Source organism: Spea bombifrons, chromosome 13 (genome assembly GCF_027358695.1).
Source record: "Spea bombifrons isolate aSpeBom1 chromosome 13, aSpeBom1.2.pri, whole genome shotgun sequence".
NCBI classification, from domain to species: Eukaryota; Metazoa; Chordata; class Amphibia; order Anura; family Pelobatidae; genus Spea; species Spea bombifrons.
Window position 1 is genome coordinate 16,632,844 of NC_071099.1, and position 18,591 is coordinate 16,651,434.

The 18,591-nt window shown below is 43.0% G+C and overlaps 1 protein-coding gene across 2 annotated transcripts; it reads left to right on the forward strand.

The window, feature by feature from the left end:
* Positions 1 to 5,115, forward strand: LOC128471267 (keratin, type I cytoskeletal 13-like). 2 transcript variants are annotated; one of them, XM_053453171.1, is made up of 9 exons: positions 1 to 309; positions 346 to 633; positions 1,807 to 1,889; positions 2,045 to 2,201; positions 2,401 to 2,562; positions 3,198 to 3,323; positions 3,707 to 3,927; positions 4,427 to 4,473; positions 4,943 to 5,115. In XM_053453171.1, the coding sequence occupies exons 1-9, from the start codon at positions 67 to 69 to the stop codon at positions 4,960 to 4,962; spliced, it is 1,347 nt and encodes a 448-aa protein (XP_053309146.1). In that variant the 5' UTR covers positions 1 to 66; the 3' UTR covers positions 4,963 to 5,115. The 2 variants fall into 2 exon arrangements, with proteins under 2 accessions (XP_053309146.1, XP_053309145.1); XM_053453170.1 differs by having other exon boundaries at positions 1 to 633.
* Positions 5,116 to 18,591: the final 13,476 nt, after the last annotated feature.

Sequence of the window (18,591 nt, forward strand, 5' to 3'; positions counted from 1 at the left end):
TGATATTCCACTTCAGTTATAGAACAGGCTGTGGTGCTCACTTAGGATCCTTTGCTGCTTGTAAAAATGGCTTACTATTCTTCTTCATCGTCCTTCAAAACAAGTGGGGCTGTAGCCGGTGGAAGAGGTGGAGGAAGCAGGAACTCTGTGTCCTTTTCAAAATATGGAGCAGGTGGTGCTTATGGAGGCAACGCAGGGTTTTGCCAGGATGGAGAGGTTGGGGGTGTCTTTGCTGGCAATGTAGGTTCTGGCTACGGAGGTGGCTATAATGTTGGTCTTGGTGGTGGAGTAGGTTCTGGCTTTGCTGGAGGAGCTGGTTTTGGTGGTGGAGCTGGCTTTGGAGGTGGAGCTGGTTTTGGTGGTGGAGCTGGCTTTGGTGGTGGAGCTGGTTTTGGCTTTGGCCAAGGGTCTGGATTTGGAGATGGCAATGGCCTCCTTTCTGGCAATGAAAAGAGCACCATGCAGAACCTAAACGATCGCCTGGCCAATTACTTGGACAAAGTACGAGCCTTGGAAGAGTCCAACGCTGAACTAGAGAGAAAGATTCGTGAATGGTATGACAAGCAGAGCCCAGTCAGCAAGGCAGCTGACTACAGCCCATATTACAAGACCATTGAGGAGCTGAGAACCAAGGTAGGCTATAGGCTTTCCCACCTACAACATGTGCCATAGATTGTATGCTAAATGTTCATCCGTGATATTTTCCATGAAAACTTGCCGCAGTGTTCAACCCTATTCTTCAATACGCAGAGGTTATCATATACTGACACCCCATGAGCAAGGCTGAGTAATACAAAAAACACCAGGTGATCATATTTTGGGTGATTATTGCATAGGATTAGTCATTGATGTTCCATAAGCAATAGGACCTGATGCAAGATGAGAGTGCATGTGACTCCGTGGCTGGGCGGCAGGGAAAGATACACAAGCGCTTCGATCGCAACCCTTGTGGTTGAACTGGTTGTCAATGTTGCATAATCCTGCTGCCAATCAGCGCTGGTCCCAGTGGCGTCTTTAATATTAACACATCCACTGCCATTAGGGACATGGGATGAACGTCCAATCAGAAGCACTATTAAAATTCCTAAAATTAGTCTGTTTTGTGACTTTGTAACTATAGCGATGCTTTAGAATTCGCCTGGCATAGACAAAGTTTTCACAACGCTCTGGATTAAGCCACATGTATTTCGAAACCCATGCCTTCCAGATATTTCTAACGCACGCTCATTTACACCCACCCGTGGGCATTGTGCAAGGATTGGCTTGTACAGAACAGTCTCTCTTTGTACTAGAATGATCAAGAAATGAATGAATAGCATAGTTATCAAATAGTCCACTCAAACGTCTCCACTTCTCAACATTGAGCTCTTCGGCCAAAGCTGAGATAATATGGAATAAGATCGATTTATTTAAAGTCTTCCATACTTTTTTTTTTATAGATTTATTGTGCCTTTTGGATTTTTTGGGGGGGGGAGGGGAGATGAAGTAGATTCATCAATGCTTAAAATGAATCTCTGTATGATGAATACCAATCCATGATATACTATTGATGGCTCCTTGATAGCTCATTAAACCACAAATGGTTCATTACACTGTGATACAGTTTATAAAACAAGATCAAAACGCTTACTAGACGGTAATTATCCAACTGGATAAAAAGCTTGCATGGAATGGTTCCTCTTACCATTTCACAAAAAGTCCTACTTCATTTCTGAATGAGTTAATTCTGTTTTTATCAGGCAGAGCTTCTTATAAATGGTTTCTACATTCTTCTTACTGTTGTTCTTGGGACTTTTTAATCTCCAGATCCTCAATGCCCAAATTGAAAATCATAAAGTGATTTTGGCCATTGATAACACCAGGCTGACCACGGATGACTTCAAACTCAAGTAAGTCCTAAGAAAAAGTTCACAATCACCCTATTCTGCAACAGGTTATATATAATGAGGAGTATGGAGAAGCAACATATATTCACATAACAAATAATAATGTCATGCTTCTGATTTCTAAAGAAATACCAACTTTCCTTTTATTGTGGTTATAGATATGAGAATGAGTTGGCCCTTCGCCAAAGTGTGGAGGCTGATATCAATGGCCTCCGTAGAGTACTGGATGAGCTGACCCTGTCCAAATCTGACCTGGAATCCCAGATTGAGAGTCTTACAGAAGAACTGGCTTATCTCAAGAAGAACCACGAGGAGGTGAGCCATGCCTTTCATTCAAGGTCTCTAAACTTCATGTAACCAACAGTCGTTACTGCAGCAGTGGTCAAGCATAACATAAATCAATGATCAAAACACATAGTCGTCTTCTAATTACTTATAAAGGGACTGGCGACTCTTCCCTTACAACAAAAACTACTTTTAGAATTCAGCTTTTTCTGTGTTTTCACGTGTGTAGGAAATGAAGGGATTGCAAGGGCAAGTCAGCGGCTCGGTGAACGTGGAGATGAATGCCGCTCCAGGAAACGATCTCAACAAAGTCTTGTCTGACATGAGAGCTGATTATGAAAGGTTGGCGGCCAAGTACCGGCAGGAGGCCGAAGAATGGTTCCTGGCCCAGGTGAGTGCTCGAGGACCAAAAGCAAGGTCATCTTAACTAGTTCTAGTAGCATCACAGATGAAGCTGGGCATGAAGTGGTGGAAATGCTCCATAGGGATTAGAATTTTTCATTTTCGGCAGAAAATGTGTTAATATATATGCATTAACGCTATCGCTCCTATTCACCAATTGAGCCCTGGAATGAAGTAAGGAATGGGGCCGGTAGATTAGTTCCGATTTACCCCTAGGGCTTCTAGAACCTGTCTCAGCAGCACCACCAAGATAGCCTGTAATTTACACCTCCATATTAACGTTATTTAAAATCTTCAAGATCAAGACCGTCTCAAGTGGCAGTTCATCATTTCGGAATCTACTACTAATTAGTTGAATCAGTATAAGGGGTAGTTTGGAGTTAGCGTTTTTCTTTGATGTTGCAGAATAATATCACAGTAATCTCCTTAATCGCTTTATTTCTCGAGGCGCCATTATAATCCTTTAATGGACAGTTTTCTCACTGTTCTTATTTTTCTTTCTTTCATCTAGCTGGCTATTTACATGCGTAAACAGGGACAAAAATGTCTTCTATCCTATAAAAATATTTTATTTTATATATAATGATATATATTTATATATACTTTTTTGGTATTATATTTCAGAGCAAAGAGCTGCAACACCAAGTGGTGACCGGTAGTCAGGAGATCCAAACGTCCAAATCAGAGATCACAAACCTCAAACATACACTCCAGAGCCTGGAAATAGAGCTTCAGTCTCAGCTCAGCATGGTGAGTACTGGAGCTGGACCTCCAGAACTAAAAATGGTAGAACCGATGTGTAGCTGTGGAGTATATATACGTCAACAGGATAACAGGGAACCTTTTTACTTTCCACTTAAAATAAATGTTGTGAAGCCAACCATCCTTCTGATGAATGTCTACGGTCAACTAAGAATGATATGATATCTCAAACAAGCAGTAGATCAGAAGGAACAACTGTTAACCCCGTCCATTCTTTCTTTTCTTAATCCCACCGATCTGCATGTATTGTTAGCATAGATCCATTGTAGATTACTAATCGAGTCACTGCCACTCAACTAGACTTGAATAAAAGTATAAAGGTTTCTGTTCCTCCTATTAAATTCTGAATGAACTTTCTTCTTCGTGTACAGAAATCAGCGTTAGAGGCTTCCTTGGCAGAGACAGAGGGACGTTATTGTGTTCAGCTGTCTCAGCTCCAGGAGGTAATCCTCGCAGTTCAATCCGAGATAGGAGAACTTCGTAATCAGTTGGAACTCCAGAGCAACGAATACAAGATGCTCCTGGATATCAAAACCCGTCTGGAGCAGGAGATCGCCAAGTACAGAGAACTGTTGGATGGCCAAGACATCAAGTGAGTCCTTGCTAAGATGAATAGAGGACCGAGCCCTTTTGAGTATTGAGTACAGAGAAACTGAAGACGTTAACTACTTAGAATTTAGGAGGACTTTATTTGACTCACAAATGTCCAAATACTGGTGCACAATCTATGAGCACCACTGAAAAGAAAGCTGATCTTCTACCATCTAAGAACCATAGAGGTTGTAGAGATCCTTCAAGGTTTCCACCTCAATGTCATGGTACCATCAGGAAAAAGACTAACATAAGAATAGGTTATGAAGGAACATTGCTTGCATTGTTTGGAAGCTTAATCTGTGTATAAAAAAATAATTGCTAGAAAGTCAGACAAGAGCAGAGCTTAATGAAAAAGAGACAAAACAAACAAAACAGTTCCTGGCATATTTAGAGAGTAAGATACAAACTGATTATGTCAAAGTCAATCAGATGTAATTATATGAATGAAAAAAATAAGAGCAAGAATTATGCCTCATTCCTGTTTGTATTCTCCATAGGATCCCCGACGGCTCATCCTCTTCCTCTTCGTCAACTACTATAACCTGTAAGTGTCCTTTGATGTTTGGTTGTGTCCACAAAAAAAACTCAGAATTCACAATTAAGTCATATTAGATTATTCCAAACTATGTAAAGAACATAGACCTTCCAAACGGGATTTCCATATGCTAATAGATGAGCTCAGCGAAAGCTGAATAAATCCCTGCCAGCTTCTGTAGACTTTTCCGTGTTCTACGTCATGCCAAGTTTCGAAGGTGGATAAACGTGCCAAGAGTTCCCCATTTTTAGAAGCCAACTGAAGCTGCGTGGGAATTGTTTATTTGGAGTTATGTCGCTCCTGTCCATTTTTCCTCCCAATCACTTTCCCATTCTGTCCAGGCTCCTTCTGCCTCCCTTCTGTGCCAAGATTTGCCTAATAGCTTCCCTTAAAACTTAATCTAATTTATTATAGTTACATCTGTGCTTATTAAGTGAGTTTTGAGTTGATATTAAAATCTGTCTGTTTGTGTTAACAGCTACTACGCGAGTACGCTAACCAAGACTTCCAACGCAGCCTGCTCGGCACTGGGACCTCGCTGCCTGCCCACGCTGCCCGTCTATCTAATGTGCTCCTGGAAGAAAAAGAATATGGGGGGCTTTATTTGCTTTTTGCTATTCAATAAAACATTTACTTATTGCAAACGTGAAATTATGTATTTTTGGCTTTGATTATACAAAATAATAATAATAAACCAAAGTTAGATGTATACAAGTGTATTAGGAGGGGGGAGAGGTCTGTGTATTAGGAGGGGTGAGGGGTCTGTGTCCTGATGTCTGTGTATTAGGAGGGGTGAGAGGTCTGTGTCCTGATGTCTGTGTATTAGGAGGGGTGAGGGGTCTGTGTCCTGATGTCTGTGTATTAGGAGGGGTGAGAGGTCTGTGTCCTGATGTCTGTGTATTAGGAGGGGTGAGGGGTCTGTGTCCTGATGTCTGTGTATTAGGAGGGGTGAGGGGTCTGTGTCCTGATGTCTGTGTATTAGGAGGGGTGAGAGGTCTGTGTCCTGATGTCTGTGTATTAGGAGGGGTGAGAGGTCTGTGTCCTGATGTCTGTGTATTAGGAGGGGTGAGAGGTCAGTGTATTAGGAGGGGTGAGAGGTCTGTGTCCTGATGTCTGTGTATTAGGAGAGGTGAGAGGTCTGTGTCCTGATGTCTGTGTATTAGGAGGGGTGAGGGGTCTGTGTCCTGATGTCTGTGTATTAGGAGGGGTGAGAGGTCTGTGTCCTGATGTCTGTGTATTAGGAGGGGTGAGGAGTCTGTGTCCTGATGTCTGTGTATTAGGAGGGGTGAGAGGTCTGTGTATTAGGAGGGGTGAGAGGTCTGTGTCCTGTTGTCTGTGTATTAGGAGGGGTGAGAGGTCTGTGTATTAGGAGGGGTGAGAGGTCTGTGTCCTGATGTCTGTGTATTAGGAGGGGTGAGAGGTCTGTGTCCTGATGTCTGTGTATTAGGAGGGGTGAGAGGTCTGTGTCCTGATGTCTGTGTATTAGGAGGGGTGGGAGGTCTGTGTCCTGATGTCTGTGTATTAGGAGGGGTGGGAGGTCTGTGTCCTGTTGTCTGTGTATTAGGAGGGGGTGAGCAGTGCATGGGTTAGATTGTAAGGAATCGGCGACTCTATAACTGGTGTTGAAGGACTTGTTCCAAGTCATCAAAGCTCTCCAGAGATGCTGCTGATGCCATATAAAACATTCCAAGGAAGCACGGGGGGGGGGGGGTATTTAAGGATTATGTTTTTATAGTTTGTTATTCTAGACGGGGGCTTGTAAGTTATGTTATTCATTTCTTCGCCTCTTGGTGGAGTTCTAACAATGGACTTGAGCCTTCCGTACCTCGGAAGAAGACACACGAGCTAAACTACAAATAAAGGGTTGATGTGAGATGTTTGGAATGCGGGCACTTTGTCTTCTAAATGAACTTTTAGGTACCTGAGTCATGGGATTTACGGGAGATTTATTAGACGATGGCATTGATACTCCTGCGATTTTTGGAGAAAGGAATTTGCGTAAATAAATAATTAGATACTGAGTGAATGTTTCTGGATCTCGTCCACTTAAGAACTTTTGTAATGGGATGTGAATAGGCTAAGTCAACAGCACAACGGGCGTAATTCCTTCTAGATTCTATGTCAAGTCTACACTGGAATGGGCAAGGACTGCTCTGAACCTGAATGTTAGGAATAGTGCAAGAAACGGCTTTCACTGTTAGGTGAATTAAAATGAAGGTACAAAAATAATAAAAAAAACAGGCTAAATAATTGTAATTGAAGCAGGGACTCCCTAGCCCTAGGGTCAAGAGCCCATCTTCCTGATCTTCTGGTGGGCGCCTATGATGTAAGGGTAGCCGAGATGTGGCACATGAGATGTGACAGGCCGTGTTTTTAGGCCAGGCATATCCGGCTGGAGGGGCGCACACTGGAGTTGCAGATCGGGAGTGTATGTAGTGATGTTGGCCAGCGGCCCTCTGGGCATTTGCCCGTCTGCCAGATGGCCAGTCTGGGCCTGGGCACAGCACTGTGATAATGTAACTTAATCATAATAAGACAAATCTCTGTATCAGGTTTGCATCAGAATGATGCCTCACCCTTGTTTGTTTTAGTCTTAATGCTTCTTAGAACCAAGACTCACCCTTTATTCTCCATGGGTTGTCCAAAATACCTATTCCGAGAACGATGTAAAAATATAATTCAAGTAGGCTGGTAGTTTTGCAGGTGGACCTCAGTACTGTACTGTGACCTCTATACAGGCTAATGTGAGGCCCTACAACTGTGGATAGCACCCTATAAAAAAAAATCTAATACACAATCCACCGATTCTGCTGGTTTTGTATTATTTTTATATTTTTAATCCAATGATTTTTGTATAATGTTACACAACGTACTGATTAAGACCCAGTAACGTTCATGTCTGGAGATAGACGGCCCAAATTGTAGAGCAAACGTTCTCAAAGTCTACCCCAAGGTCATGGCAAGAAGAGGTTTTGAGGGTCCCTTTGGCTGAGAGGAGCTGACACCCGTCGGCACAGGTTAATTTGGCAGAATGACAGATACTAATTGATCTCGATGTTCTTGTGTAAGATCTGCACTAATCGTTGGGCCTGGGGACTGACTTTCAGAAGCTATGATTTAAGCGAAGTCTTACATGTGTTCTACTAACTTCCTTCACCTCTCGCTCCTCTCTCTGCCAAAAGCCTCACCCTTTTCGCCATCACTTCACTACATTTCTTAAATAGCTTTGAGTTGTCTGAAGCAATATTGCCCAGAAGGTCAATGTCCTCCTCTGATGTCTCCAGTGTATCGCCAACACTATTTCATGGAATATACCAATCTTAGGTCGTCTGTTAAGATTTTGTAGAAAAAAGAGGAACACAATATAGAGAGACCCGTCAACAACGCAGACCTCTATCAACTTCTCACCCCCCCGGAACCTGTCAGGTTAGATAAGAGGATCTCCTCAACGGGCCCTATTGTACCTACTGCCTGCAAAGGTGGGGTAGTGGGGCAGCAACAGGGTACAGCAGGACAGCCCCCGAAAATCTGGACTGTCCCTGCAAAAAACATGACCGTTGGGAGGTATGGTGACATATAAGGTGTATGTCTCCTAGGTTTGTCTGTGTTTTGTGGGGTGGTCTAACAGACCTGCCAAACCTCTAGTTGATGGCGTAAATACTGGGACCCTTGCAAGCTGTGTGGCCCCCCGTCCTCGTGTCACGTGTAATTGTGCATGTGTTAAATCAGTACATATGTGCAGTTATATCACGCATGCAAATACAAGCCAATAACGCGCAAGGTGCACACTCGCACATCCGTGGTAATTAATAGCAGAAGTCATTAGTCCTTGGGAGACCCCCGCTCTTCTGCGGCTGCAGGGGGCTGTTATATCTCTGCCTCCTCTGTAAATTAAATTATTGAAGTCTGGGTGGAACAAATGTCTGGGGCCCAACCTCTCTTGGTTACACACAACTTCCTCTTGCCGAGCGCGTTCTCTGCCAAAGACAATATCGGTGGCGTTTGGAGTCCTGGCGTGTTCAGGGGCCCCTCCTCACGCATGCATCCTGTTTTGGATCCAAATGGCCGTGTCTGGGAACATGTTACTGAACGTGTGAAATTAGTGCTCGGTTATGTGCGCTTATATTATGGAGCAAATAAAAGCCAAGAAGCCTCGGGGGGCCACCTATGACCTGGGGTCGCCCTGCACCTCCGAGATTAGAAGGATCCGTAATACACCGCCGTCCTGTGTCCCAATAGTTCTGATTTTTGTGGGACAGTCCCGACAGCAGCACAGACCTGCATTGCAGCTCCCCTGAGACCTCCTTGTGATGTTGGCTAACAACCCCCCCTCCCGCACCCACCTCTTGGGCAACCTAACCCACTTCCGGGCCAGGTGATCTGATCAGGACACCTGGAATGTTTTTTTTGGGGGGGGTATTTTAATATGGAATGAGCCATAAAAACAGAAAAATCATAAAGCTTTAAGACTTTAACGCCGACCCACAGAGCTTTATACGCCGGTTATTCATTAACGCTCCCAGACAAGCTCGTGTTATCGGCTGCCTACATCTGTCGGGCAACAGCTTATTATAAACCCCAGCTGTGCGTGCGTTTCCGTTCTGTCAGATCGTTGACAGCGAAACCATTTGTTTTGCGACATTCTGTTCCACGCCGCCATTTCCCTGGGATCGGAGCCCTGCTCGTCAGATCACACTTAGAAATATATTTCTAGTACCGCTCAGTAACACTCACCGACAGACACACACGCTCTCACACACACGCTCACACACGCTCACACACACGCTCACACACACAAACACACACACAGGCTCACACACGCTCACACACACGCTCTCACACACACGCTCACACACACACACGCTCACACAGATGCTCACGCACAGGCTCACACACACACAGGCTCACACACACGCTCACACACACGCACACACACACACACGCTCACACAGATGCTCACGCACAGGCTCACACACACACGCTCACACACACGCTCACACACAGGCTCACACACAGGCTCACACACACACACGCACACACACTCACACACACACAGGCTCACACACACACTGGCTCACACACACACGCTCACACACGCTCTCACACACACACACGCACACATGCTCACACACACACGCTCACACACGCTCACACACACACACTGTTCTATGTATCTTCTAGTAAAATACCAGCAGAATTTTCTGTTGCCGTAAGTGCTGGATTCTGACAGGAGTTATGTTTGAAATGACTCATTGAGCAGATAATACTTTCGGGGAGCGGCTGAACAAAACCTTTCTTGTTATTAATGCTAACAAAGAAAAACATATGTATTAGCTAAGTTACCATATAATGCTTTTATTGTATAGTTAAATAAGCAGGTGCCATGAAGGTATGTTGTAAGCACCATGTTTGCGAAAGCAGATTTCTCAAGCATTCACAAAAGTCACAGGTGCAAGGATTTGCCTCCCAGTAGATATGGTAAATTCCAATGTAGTAAAAGTATAGCAAAGCCAAGTGAATGCAGGGCATTAAAAGGTTATTATGAAGTAGGGGATAAACCATATGATCACCTTTTTTGTTTGCTGTGTTAGAACTGTCTACCGTTCTAAATAGTATTTAGGAAGTTTGGATATTGTTTGCAGGGAAAGGGTTAATACAGCTATCAGGCCATAGCTGCACACGATAGTGGTCCTAAAGATGGCAATAGTAGCATGTGTCCTAGAATAGATTACAAGCTCCTGGGGCAACAAAAGAAGCTTGCAACTAATGTTACATGTCGTTCTACTTTAACCCCTTAAGGACAACGGGCAGTCCCTAAACCCATTGAAAACAATGCATTTTGAGCCTGTACATGTACGGGCTTTGTCATTAAGGGGTTAAAAATCATGCACTCAGTTGATCTATATATTTAGGGAATCCTCTCTATCGAGAAAACTTTTTTTGGAACCTTTCAAAGACTGGCGTTGTGTTCTTGGCTTTCCCGTTTCCATTTCAGCCATGGAGGGGTTAAGGGAGCTGATTCCGCCCGGAACGGTTTGCTAAATACATTGCCGAATAAGGAATCCTGGCAGGTTTTCCCTTTGTTTCATGCTGGCAATTGGATCAGAGCGAATCTGAAGAAATCCTTCCAGGCGTATTCTTATTATCTTTTTTTTAGGGGGGGGGGCGGTTTATAGTCGATTTTTGGCACCAGCTGAGAACTCCGCTGCATGAACCGAAAATTCAAGAAGCGGAGAATAATTAACCCGGGGATGTGCTGACACGTACATAACGCAGCGATTCGACTATGGACCCAACCCACATTACAGACCTGGCGCTGGAGCCGGTCCTTCTCTGTTACTTAATCAAACACAATTAGATAAAAGGTAAACAGTCTCCTTCAGAGGAAGGAAGCTAATTGGCCGGCACTAATACCCCTAATCTCTGTTAATGGTTAGATATTCAAGGGTGTTCTCATACACTGGAGGTGGGGGGGGGAGAGGGGCAGGTAAAGCAGAGGTTGCGGTTGTTCTTCAAATATAAAATTTAAGGCAGTGCCAGGCTTTGGGATCAGCATTCACGCAGGCGTACCCTCAAAGAAAGGCGCAGGGCAGCCGCACCAAAGACTCAGAGATGGCGGCTGATGGCGGCTCCAAGTATCTTTATTGCCTCTGGGGCAGCAGATCTTGTCCTTCGGCTAGATACACATGGCCGCACGCTGCAAAAGTGTCAGAGCGTAGCATGTGGCCATGTGTATCCGGCAGATACGTCATTCTATCTGCCGCTGACCTTAAACGGCCAAGGCTGATTGTAACCCCAGCCCGGCCCTGTTTATAAGAGGAAGTCCTCCGTTGGGATCCAAATCCCTCAGTCCATCTTTCTTCTCCTGATGGCCCCCTTTTCCAGGATCTCAGATTGTTTGCCGAGCATAAGGATATCGCAGTCTTCACAATCATAGAAACCACGGAAAATGCGTCTCTACATTTAATTGTGTAAAGTTACATAAAGTTGTCATAAAGTCACCCTTTCGGTAAACACCTGCCACCTTCTAATTGCACTCCAGATAGGAGTGTCCCTCTTCGAGTGGCCACTTGAAGTGTTGGGAGGACTAAAGAGAGAGAGACTAGTCTACCAATCACAGAGGGGCTCTGGGCTGCCACACCACCCACAGAGAGGGGTCACCCACCGGCCACCACCATAGCGTTCCTCCATTCCTCCATTCTGCCCCACCTTCCTCCCATTTTGCCTGCAAGCTATACACGAGTGAATAATCCCCACGACCAGACAGTATTTGTGTACATAAAGCTCGGAAGGCTGATAATACATGAAGCAGATCCTCAGTATCTTTATTTTTTCTTTTCATCCCTGAATAGCTGACTGCAGTTTAATCCCTAATATAAATGAATATCCTGCGCTAAATAAAACACAGATACGTTCTTTATTACTAGCATCAGATTACAAATATGTTTTCAAAATGTTTTCCAGACTGATCTGCCAAACCCCCATTAACTTTGGATAAACAATAGAATGCCTCAGTCTCAATCACCCCGCTGGACTCTCTGACTAATGAAAATGTAATTTTATTTCTTTTTCGAAAATGACCTTTAGAGCCTTTGTAGTTCTGATATTCAGATGACCAATCTTTTTGTTTCTTATACAGAATAGACAGGGCTGATGTCAGGTAGACACAAATGCAGTGCAAACAGAGAACGCCCAACGTTTTACTGCGCTGTCTCCTGAAGTTAATTAATAATTCAATACTAGCTGCTGGTTAATTGTTCAGGTTACATTATGTATTTGAGCAAGCGTCTGAACTTGACTGATAAGGTCTCGTTCCCATCCCACACACAACACAAACGCTAGTTTATAACCTGATAGCAGGTAGACTGGTCAGGCTTGGTTTGATATCATGGTATGTGGAACCGACACTAAGGATTGTGTTCTATAAACTGTAAGAGGCTGTGATCTAAAGCCATCTGGCAGCACATTACATACCCCACCAAACAGGGGCGGACTGGGGATGATAAAGCGGCACTTCCACTTTAAGGTCAGAGGCCACCTGATGATGCAAGTAATGGCGATGGGTGGATATACCCAGTCCTTGTCCTGCTGGCTGCACCCGAGCAGTACATAGGGCAAGTGTGTGGTGCAGTCAGCCAGCGGCGCCCACCGGCGTTTTGTCCAGTGTGCCAGACGGCCAGTCCGGGACTGCTGCCAAACAATATCACTCTGTTTATTAGAAGAGTTGGCATCTCTGTGGGATTGTTCTGCGGTTTTAGGGCCTCAGGGTTAATTAATGGAAAAAAAAATATATAGAAAAGACACGTATATTTTAAAAGGTGGCAACTGTAAAATATTTTTTCTCACATCCAGTGTGTGTACGATTACACAAAGCAGACTGTGAAATTAAAGCGTTTATAGATTTATAACCCAGATTTGGTTGAAATTTAACTATTTAACAAGGTGTGTTAAGCAACTATAAAGCTATAAAGATGTGACCTTGGAGAAAACCAAAGTGTTAAATCAGAAAAAGGCCTGTATATTTTAAAACACATTTTATGTCTATACCATGATATCAGCCATTTTAAGGATCGCTACCGTAATGGGGAATACTAACCATGCAGATCTTAGAAGAATCTCTTCCTGTTGTTAAGTTGCTGATTGTTGCTGATTGGTTCAGACAGCTTTTCTAAGGATGGGGGCGGGGAGAGAGGAAATTGATTAGGTAATGCAGACCCTGCCACAAGTTGCCATATAGCTCAGTTGTCATCAGATGAGCATTAAGTTTGAATGAAATGTAAAGGAATAATAATAATAATAATAATAATAATAGCATAAGCTATAGGGTTAAAAAAAAATTAACTTTTGCTAAATGCTTTTATAGCAACACTTCCTGTTTAATTCCTGGAACGTCCCTCTTACATAGCAAGAGCCGGCCAACAAACACATGAGGTAGACTAACACGTAAAATATATATTGAAAACAAATTAATTTTTCTCAGAGGTGTAATTAATAGGAGTTGGCTTGAAAAAAAAGGGTAAATGTATAACATTAAGAAAAAAACTATGTACACCGTTGCGAATTGTACGATAAAGATTTATTCATTTAAACTTCTTGTGAGGGAAAGATTTGGCTTCATATCGGCCGTTTGTCAACAGAGGTGTGACAAACCATACTTGCTTTGTGTTAGTCAATACGCTGCCATTGCCATGAACTTAAACTGCGATTGGGGCAGAGCAAAGAAACACACCTAGCATGTCAGAGATAAGGATGAGTGGGCCGCTGGCTGGCGGTGCCCCATACTCACCCCGGGTGAGTGCCGGGCTTCATGCTACATGAGCGTAAAACCATGATGTTTGGCTGCGCGTTTCTAACCATTGGTTGCGCTCTGCCACATCATCACCCGTCTGGCCCTGGAAGTGATTCAGCTGGGCCACTGGGTGACAACCCAATTCCTTTCACGTACAACATGGAACGGTTTGTAGTTGAAGGACCTCACATGTCCATACGCTCCTTGGTGTCCATCAACATGCATTAGACGGTATAGAGACATCAGTGATCAGGGACGGTACCGAACCTTACCCAGCACTGGGTGATGGTCCTCATTCATCTGACCTTTCGTGTTGGGGCCTCCTGGTTCTTACAGTGTGTAACCCAAAGGATACAACGTAACTTTTATCGTCACACAGCATTTTCTCCTTGTAGGTTGACGCGATATATTCCTTTTGAGGGCTTCTCAAGGATCATAAACAATGATAAAAATGAATAACGTTTGGATCAACGGTGAATCCTTTTAAGGTCTTACAGTGCGAATATGAAAACACTTTGTACTCAAATGTCACACGCGCTTATAACGAGTAGCTCTTCAGGAGTACAGACACTTAATCTTGTACTGGTGCTTTAATACTCTGACATACGGAAAGGGAGTGTAGACTTCAAGCTTCTTTGGCTTTGCTGCTAAAGGTGAATGATGTAATGAGTGCATTCATGGTGGATATCTAATCTTTACAACTCTAGCTGCTGGAATGTTACAAAAACACAGGTACGGGAGGTAGTATTTGGCCTCAAACGGTACATCCACAGCAAGTATGAAACCTCATTGTTGTCTTCTTTACCAAGTTAAGGGTGTGATTTGTAGAGTGACTTGTGATGGAGTGAGTATGTGTGATGGAGTGAGTATGTGTGATGGAGTGAGTATGTGTGATGGAGTAAGTATGTTTTAGAGTGAATGTGTATATGCAAGTGCGTGTTAGTGTGTGTGTTAGAGTAAGTGCGTATATGTGTGTGCGCTAGTGTGTCCTTGGGGAAAAAGGGGCCGGGGGACCACTCAGCTGTGCCTGCCTTCCGAGCCAGAAAGTTCCTGCCCTCCCCTGGACAAGAGTGTCAGGGAAAAGTGCTCAAACTGGGAAAATCTAGGTATTTCAGGGCATAAGAAAATGAATTCTTCAGCAAAACGAGAGACTTTACACCGTGGCAGAACACTGATGAGAAATAGCCGAGAGCCATGTTTGCTTATATAATAACATCCTGGATGGCATCCTTTATTCAAGCTGTGGTTAGAAGGAATAGCCTCAGACAAACAAGCTGTGGATCAATATTTAATTATCTGCTGTTCCCTAACATATTCTATGACAATTGGATTTGAACACCTTTCACGGGGACGCACCATTCTTATCAAATGGGTTCATGTGGATTTTTTGGTAATTTTTCTGCGTGGTTCAGCTATTTTTTGTGTTTTTTTCACTTTAAGAACCAACAGCTATCGAACCATTTTTGTTTCTATTATCTTTTAAAAGGGAGGTCATACTCAAAACTAGAGAGTCATAGGTTTAGATGTAATGCAAGGAAGTTTTACTTTACTAAGAAGGTTGTAGATAAGTGGAATAACCCTCCAGCAGAGATGGTACAGGTTGATCCAGTTAGGGAATTTAATCATGGGTAGGGTAGGCATATTGCTATCCTGAATCTAAGACTCATGGCTTGAAGAATGCCTGAGGTTTTGATGGCTGATTAGAAAGAAAGAAAAATAACAAAAGAAAGAAAAACAAGGAAAGAAAAAAAAGACATAAAGAAAGGAAGAAATGAAGAAAGAAAGACAAATAACAAAAGAAAGAAAGAAAAACAAAGAAAGAAAATAAAGAAAAAAGGAAGAAAGAAAGAAAAGAAATAAAGAAAGAATGAAAGAAAACAACTCTGTTTTTTTTATAACAAAGTCTTTTGCTCTATTTTTGGACACTTTGCTCAGCCATTTCTGGATTTGGAACCTGTTAGGCTGGTTTGTCATTTAATTAGCCGAGAGTTACTGTGTCAGTAAGCAATTTACTTAATTGCTGAGTTTTTGTGACATTTAGCATTCACTTCTTTATAACTAATTTTTATTAAGGCAATCAGGGGAAAGTTTAAAAAATGTGTGAATTGTTTACGACCGCTTAGAAAATATGGGTATATTCAATAAACAAAAAAAAACCTTGACGTTGGCTTTATGAATCCGCAGAAGCCCAACAATCGTGCAGGCCTCTCCTACGGAGCTTTTATGGGTTTATGACTATTAATGGTTAGTTTCCTGTCCCCTGAAATGTAACCCTAGTATAAGCCTTTGGAAATTAGGCAAACTGCTTGAGTAACTAGCATTTATGGGTCGGCATAATAGGATATTCCGAGCCAGTAGTCTACTTGGACTGGAGAAGGGGTACCACTGTATCCCGGTCCAGTTGCCCCATACTCCTTGCAACGCACACTCCAACTGGGAGAGTCGGCCATGTCAGGAGTGGAAAAGTACAAACTGGAGTGGAACCAGCTTAAGATCCTTCTCCTTGCGTTTTGAGATATACTTTGCCTACATTTTCTGGATTGACTTGTTTAACCACTCAACAAGCATGGGTTCAATTTGCCCATCTCTATCCATCACAGAAATGTCTTCTCCTCCTCTGTCCGCACATAGCCAATGACTTAGAGAGTGATGGACTATGACTTATTTCTCGTGTCTCTGCACAGATGGATACGCTAAGCAGCAACAGAACAGGTTTGGATTTCTGAATACCACTTTAGTGGAGATTTTAGTAACTCCCTGTAATTCTTCACTTAGGAGAGGAGCGTTAGTTTTCCACCTATGTGCAAGTTGCTCCTTGCGTGGTTTGTAACGCCATAGCTGAAAATTAAACTGCTCCCTATTATTAAACCCGGCCTACTCAAGGCTGCTTGGCTCCAGACCAAAAACACATCTATACATACGGTATTACTGTTACTTTCAACATCACGCATATGATTATATGTTCTTTATCAGTGCTTATTATGACCATTAATTATAATTATCAGTCATTGATTAACCCCATAGGCTAAAAAACGCTGCATTAGACCTTAATGGCTAATCCAAAGGGCAATATCTTGGGGAAAATGAAGCCAAAATGTACAAATTCTGGAACTATTTGATTTTTTTCATGTTCTCTGCTCTCGTGCGTGGGGGAAACTTTTATGTATTTATTTTATTTCAGTGTAGTTGTTTGTAATACATTCATACAATATACATTGATTACTATTTGGTTCCAAGTGAAATGGATATAGCCTTAGTGGGCTAAGAGAAGATACATATTCCACCCAACCACTTGAAATGGGGCATTTTGTTATATTCACATGATTTTTTTCAAAAGTTTCACATTTGGCCCCGAGACTATTTGTGACGGAGCCAAGTATTTGCAAATCGGTCCTGTATAGCAGCTAAAATTGAATTAGGCCAAATGGTCTTTGAGCAATCGAAGACAGCAATACAGAGCATTCCTTTACTCATCAGTAAAACTCTTCATCGAAGCAGCAGATTTAGCTTCGAGCCCCTTATGTATCAGACACAGCCTCCATTTTCTAGCAAAGGGCAGTTTTTTAAAGATTTGTCATTTAAAGGGACCCTTTAGCCATCAGGATAGGTGAGTGGTCCCTTTAAATCTACATGATGCCCCCCATCATGTGCATGGGGGAGATTCTTAAGGTCTAACCCCTGTGTCTATGCGTGGAAAGCACCGCCATTTTAATCGGAGCTTAAAGCAGCCAATCAATGGAAAAAATAATTAGACAATGGAGTTCTTCAGTTACATTAATATTTATCAGTAGGTCACAAAGTCACATAAAAAGTCCTTGTGGATGGGCTAAATACCCACCACTAGCCAGAGAATTAACCACCCCCTAAAACAAAACCGTCTCATCTTTAGCATTGGACATGTTAGGAGACGTGCTATGTAGGCCTGGTTGGCCGGTGCCAGATGGCATGGGTGACTTACCTTTACCGCCACCCTGGCTGGCCGTGCGGCACATTAGGCAAATGCACAGTGGGCTTCAGGCTGGCACTCACCTGTCAGGCTGCTGGCCTTAAAGTGCCAGGGCCCACTTAGGTTTTGCCAGTCCGCCCCTGCTTACTTTGCCAGTCCGCCCCTGCTTAGTGGTGGCAGATCCACCACTTCAATGTGGTGCGGTGAGATGCTTGGTGGTGCTTTGGCAATTACTTAACTGCACAACACAAAAAAAATATATATATATAAAAAAATATTAAAAAGACAAAATAACCTCAAATTCCCTGTATCTTCTGAAGAAAGGCATGGACCACACCCACTGGCGTTCCTTTTTGAGACACATATATATGTTTTTATTTATTGTTTTTTTTCATTTACTGAATGCCTTTTGTCCTGCTGTCTTCACCGTTTTTCTTAAATCAGATTATATTTTCTTCACTCCAATAATTGAGGCATTTCAAACAAAGATAATACAAAGATAATACTTCAAGAATCACAGAACAACAACAATATTTGTAAATTTTTTTTCCACGTCTTTCAAATCTTTGACATGCTAGGAAAAAAAGGGCCGTATTTATCACAACAGCCTAATCCGCTCTATGGTAACCCATATGGAATGCGCAGCGAGAACCAGAGGTCGCAGGGAGGATCGGGGCGGAACGGAATTTGGGCCGGGGCCAGGTTACGGCTTTCACAAGAGTTTACCAGGAACTTAACTGTATAAAGTTCAATAATATGGGATAACGAGAGGAGATACAGACAGAAACGCTCAAAAATAAATGATATTTAATAGAAAAACTCACCTACGAAACTGATTTATTTTCCCTAAACGAATGGCGCTCACATAGTTACATTTGCCATGGAAACAATC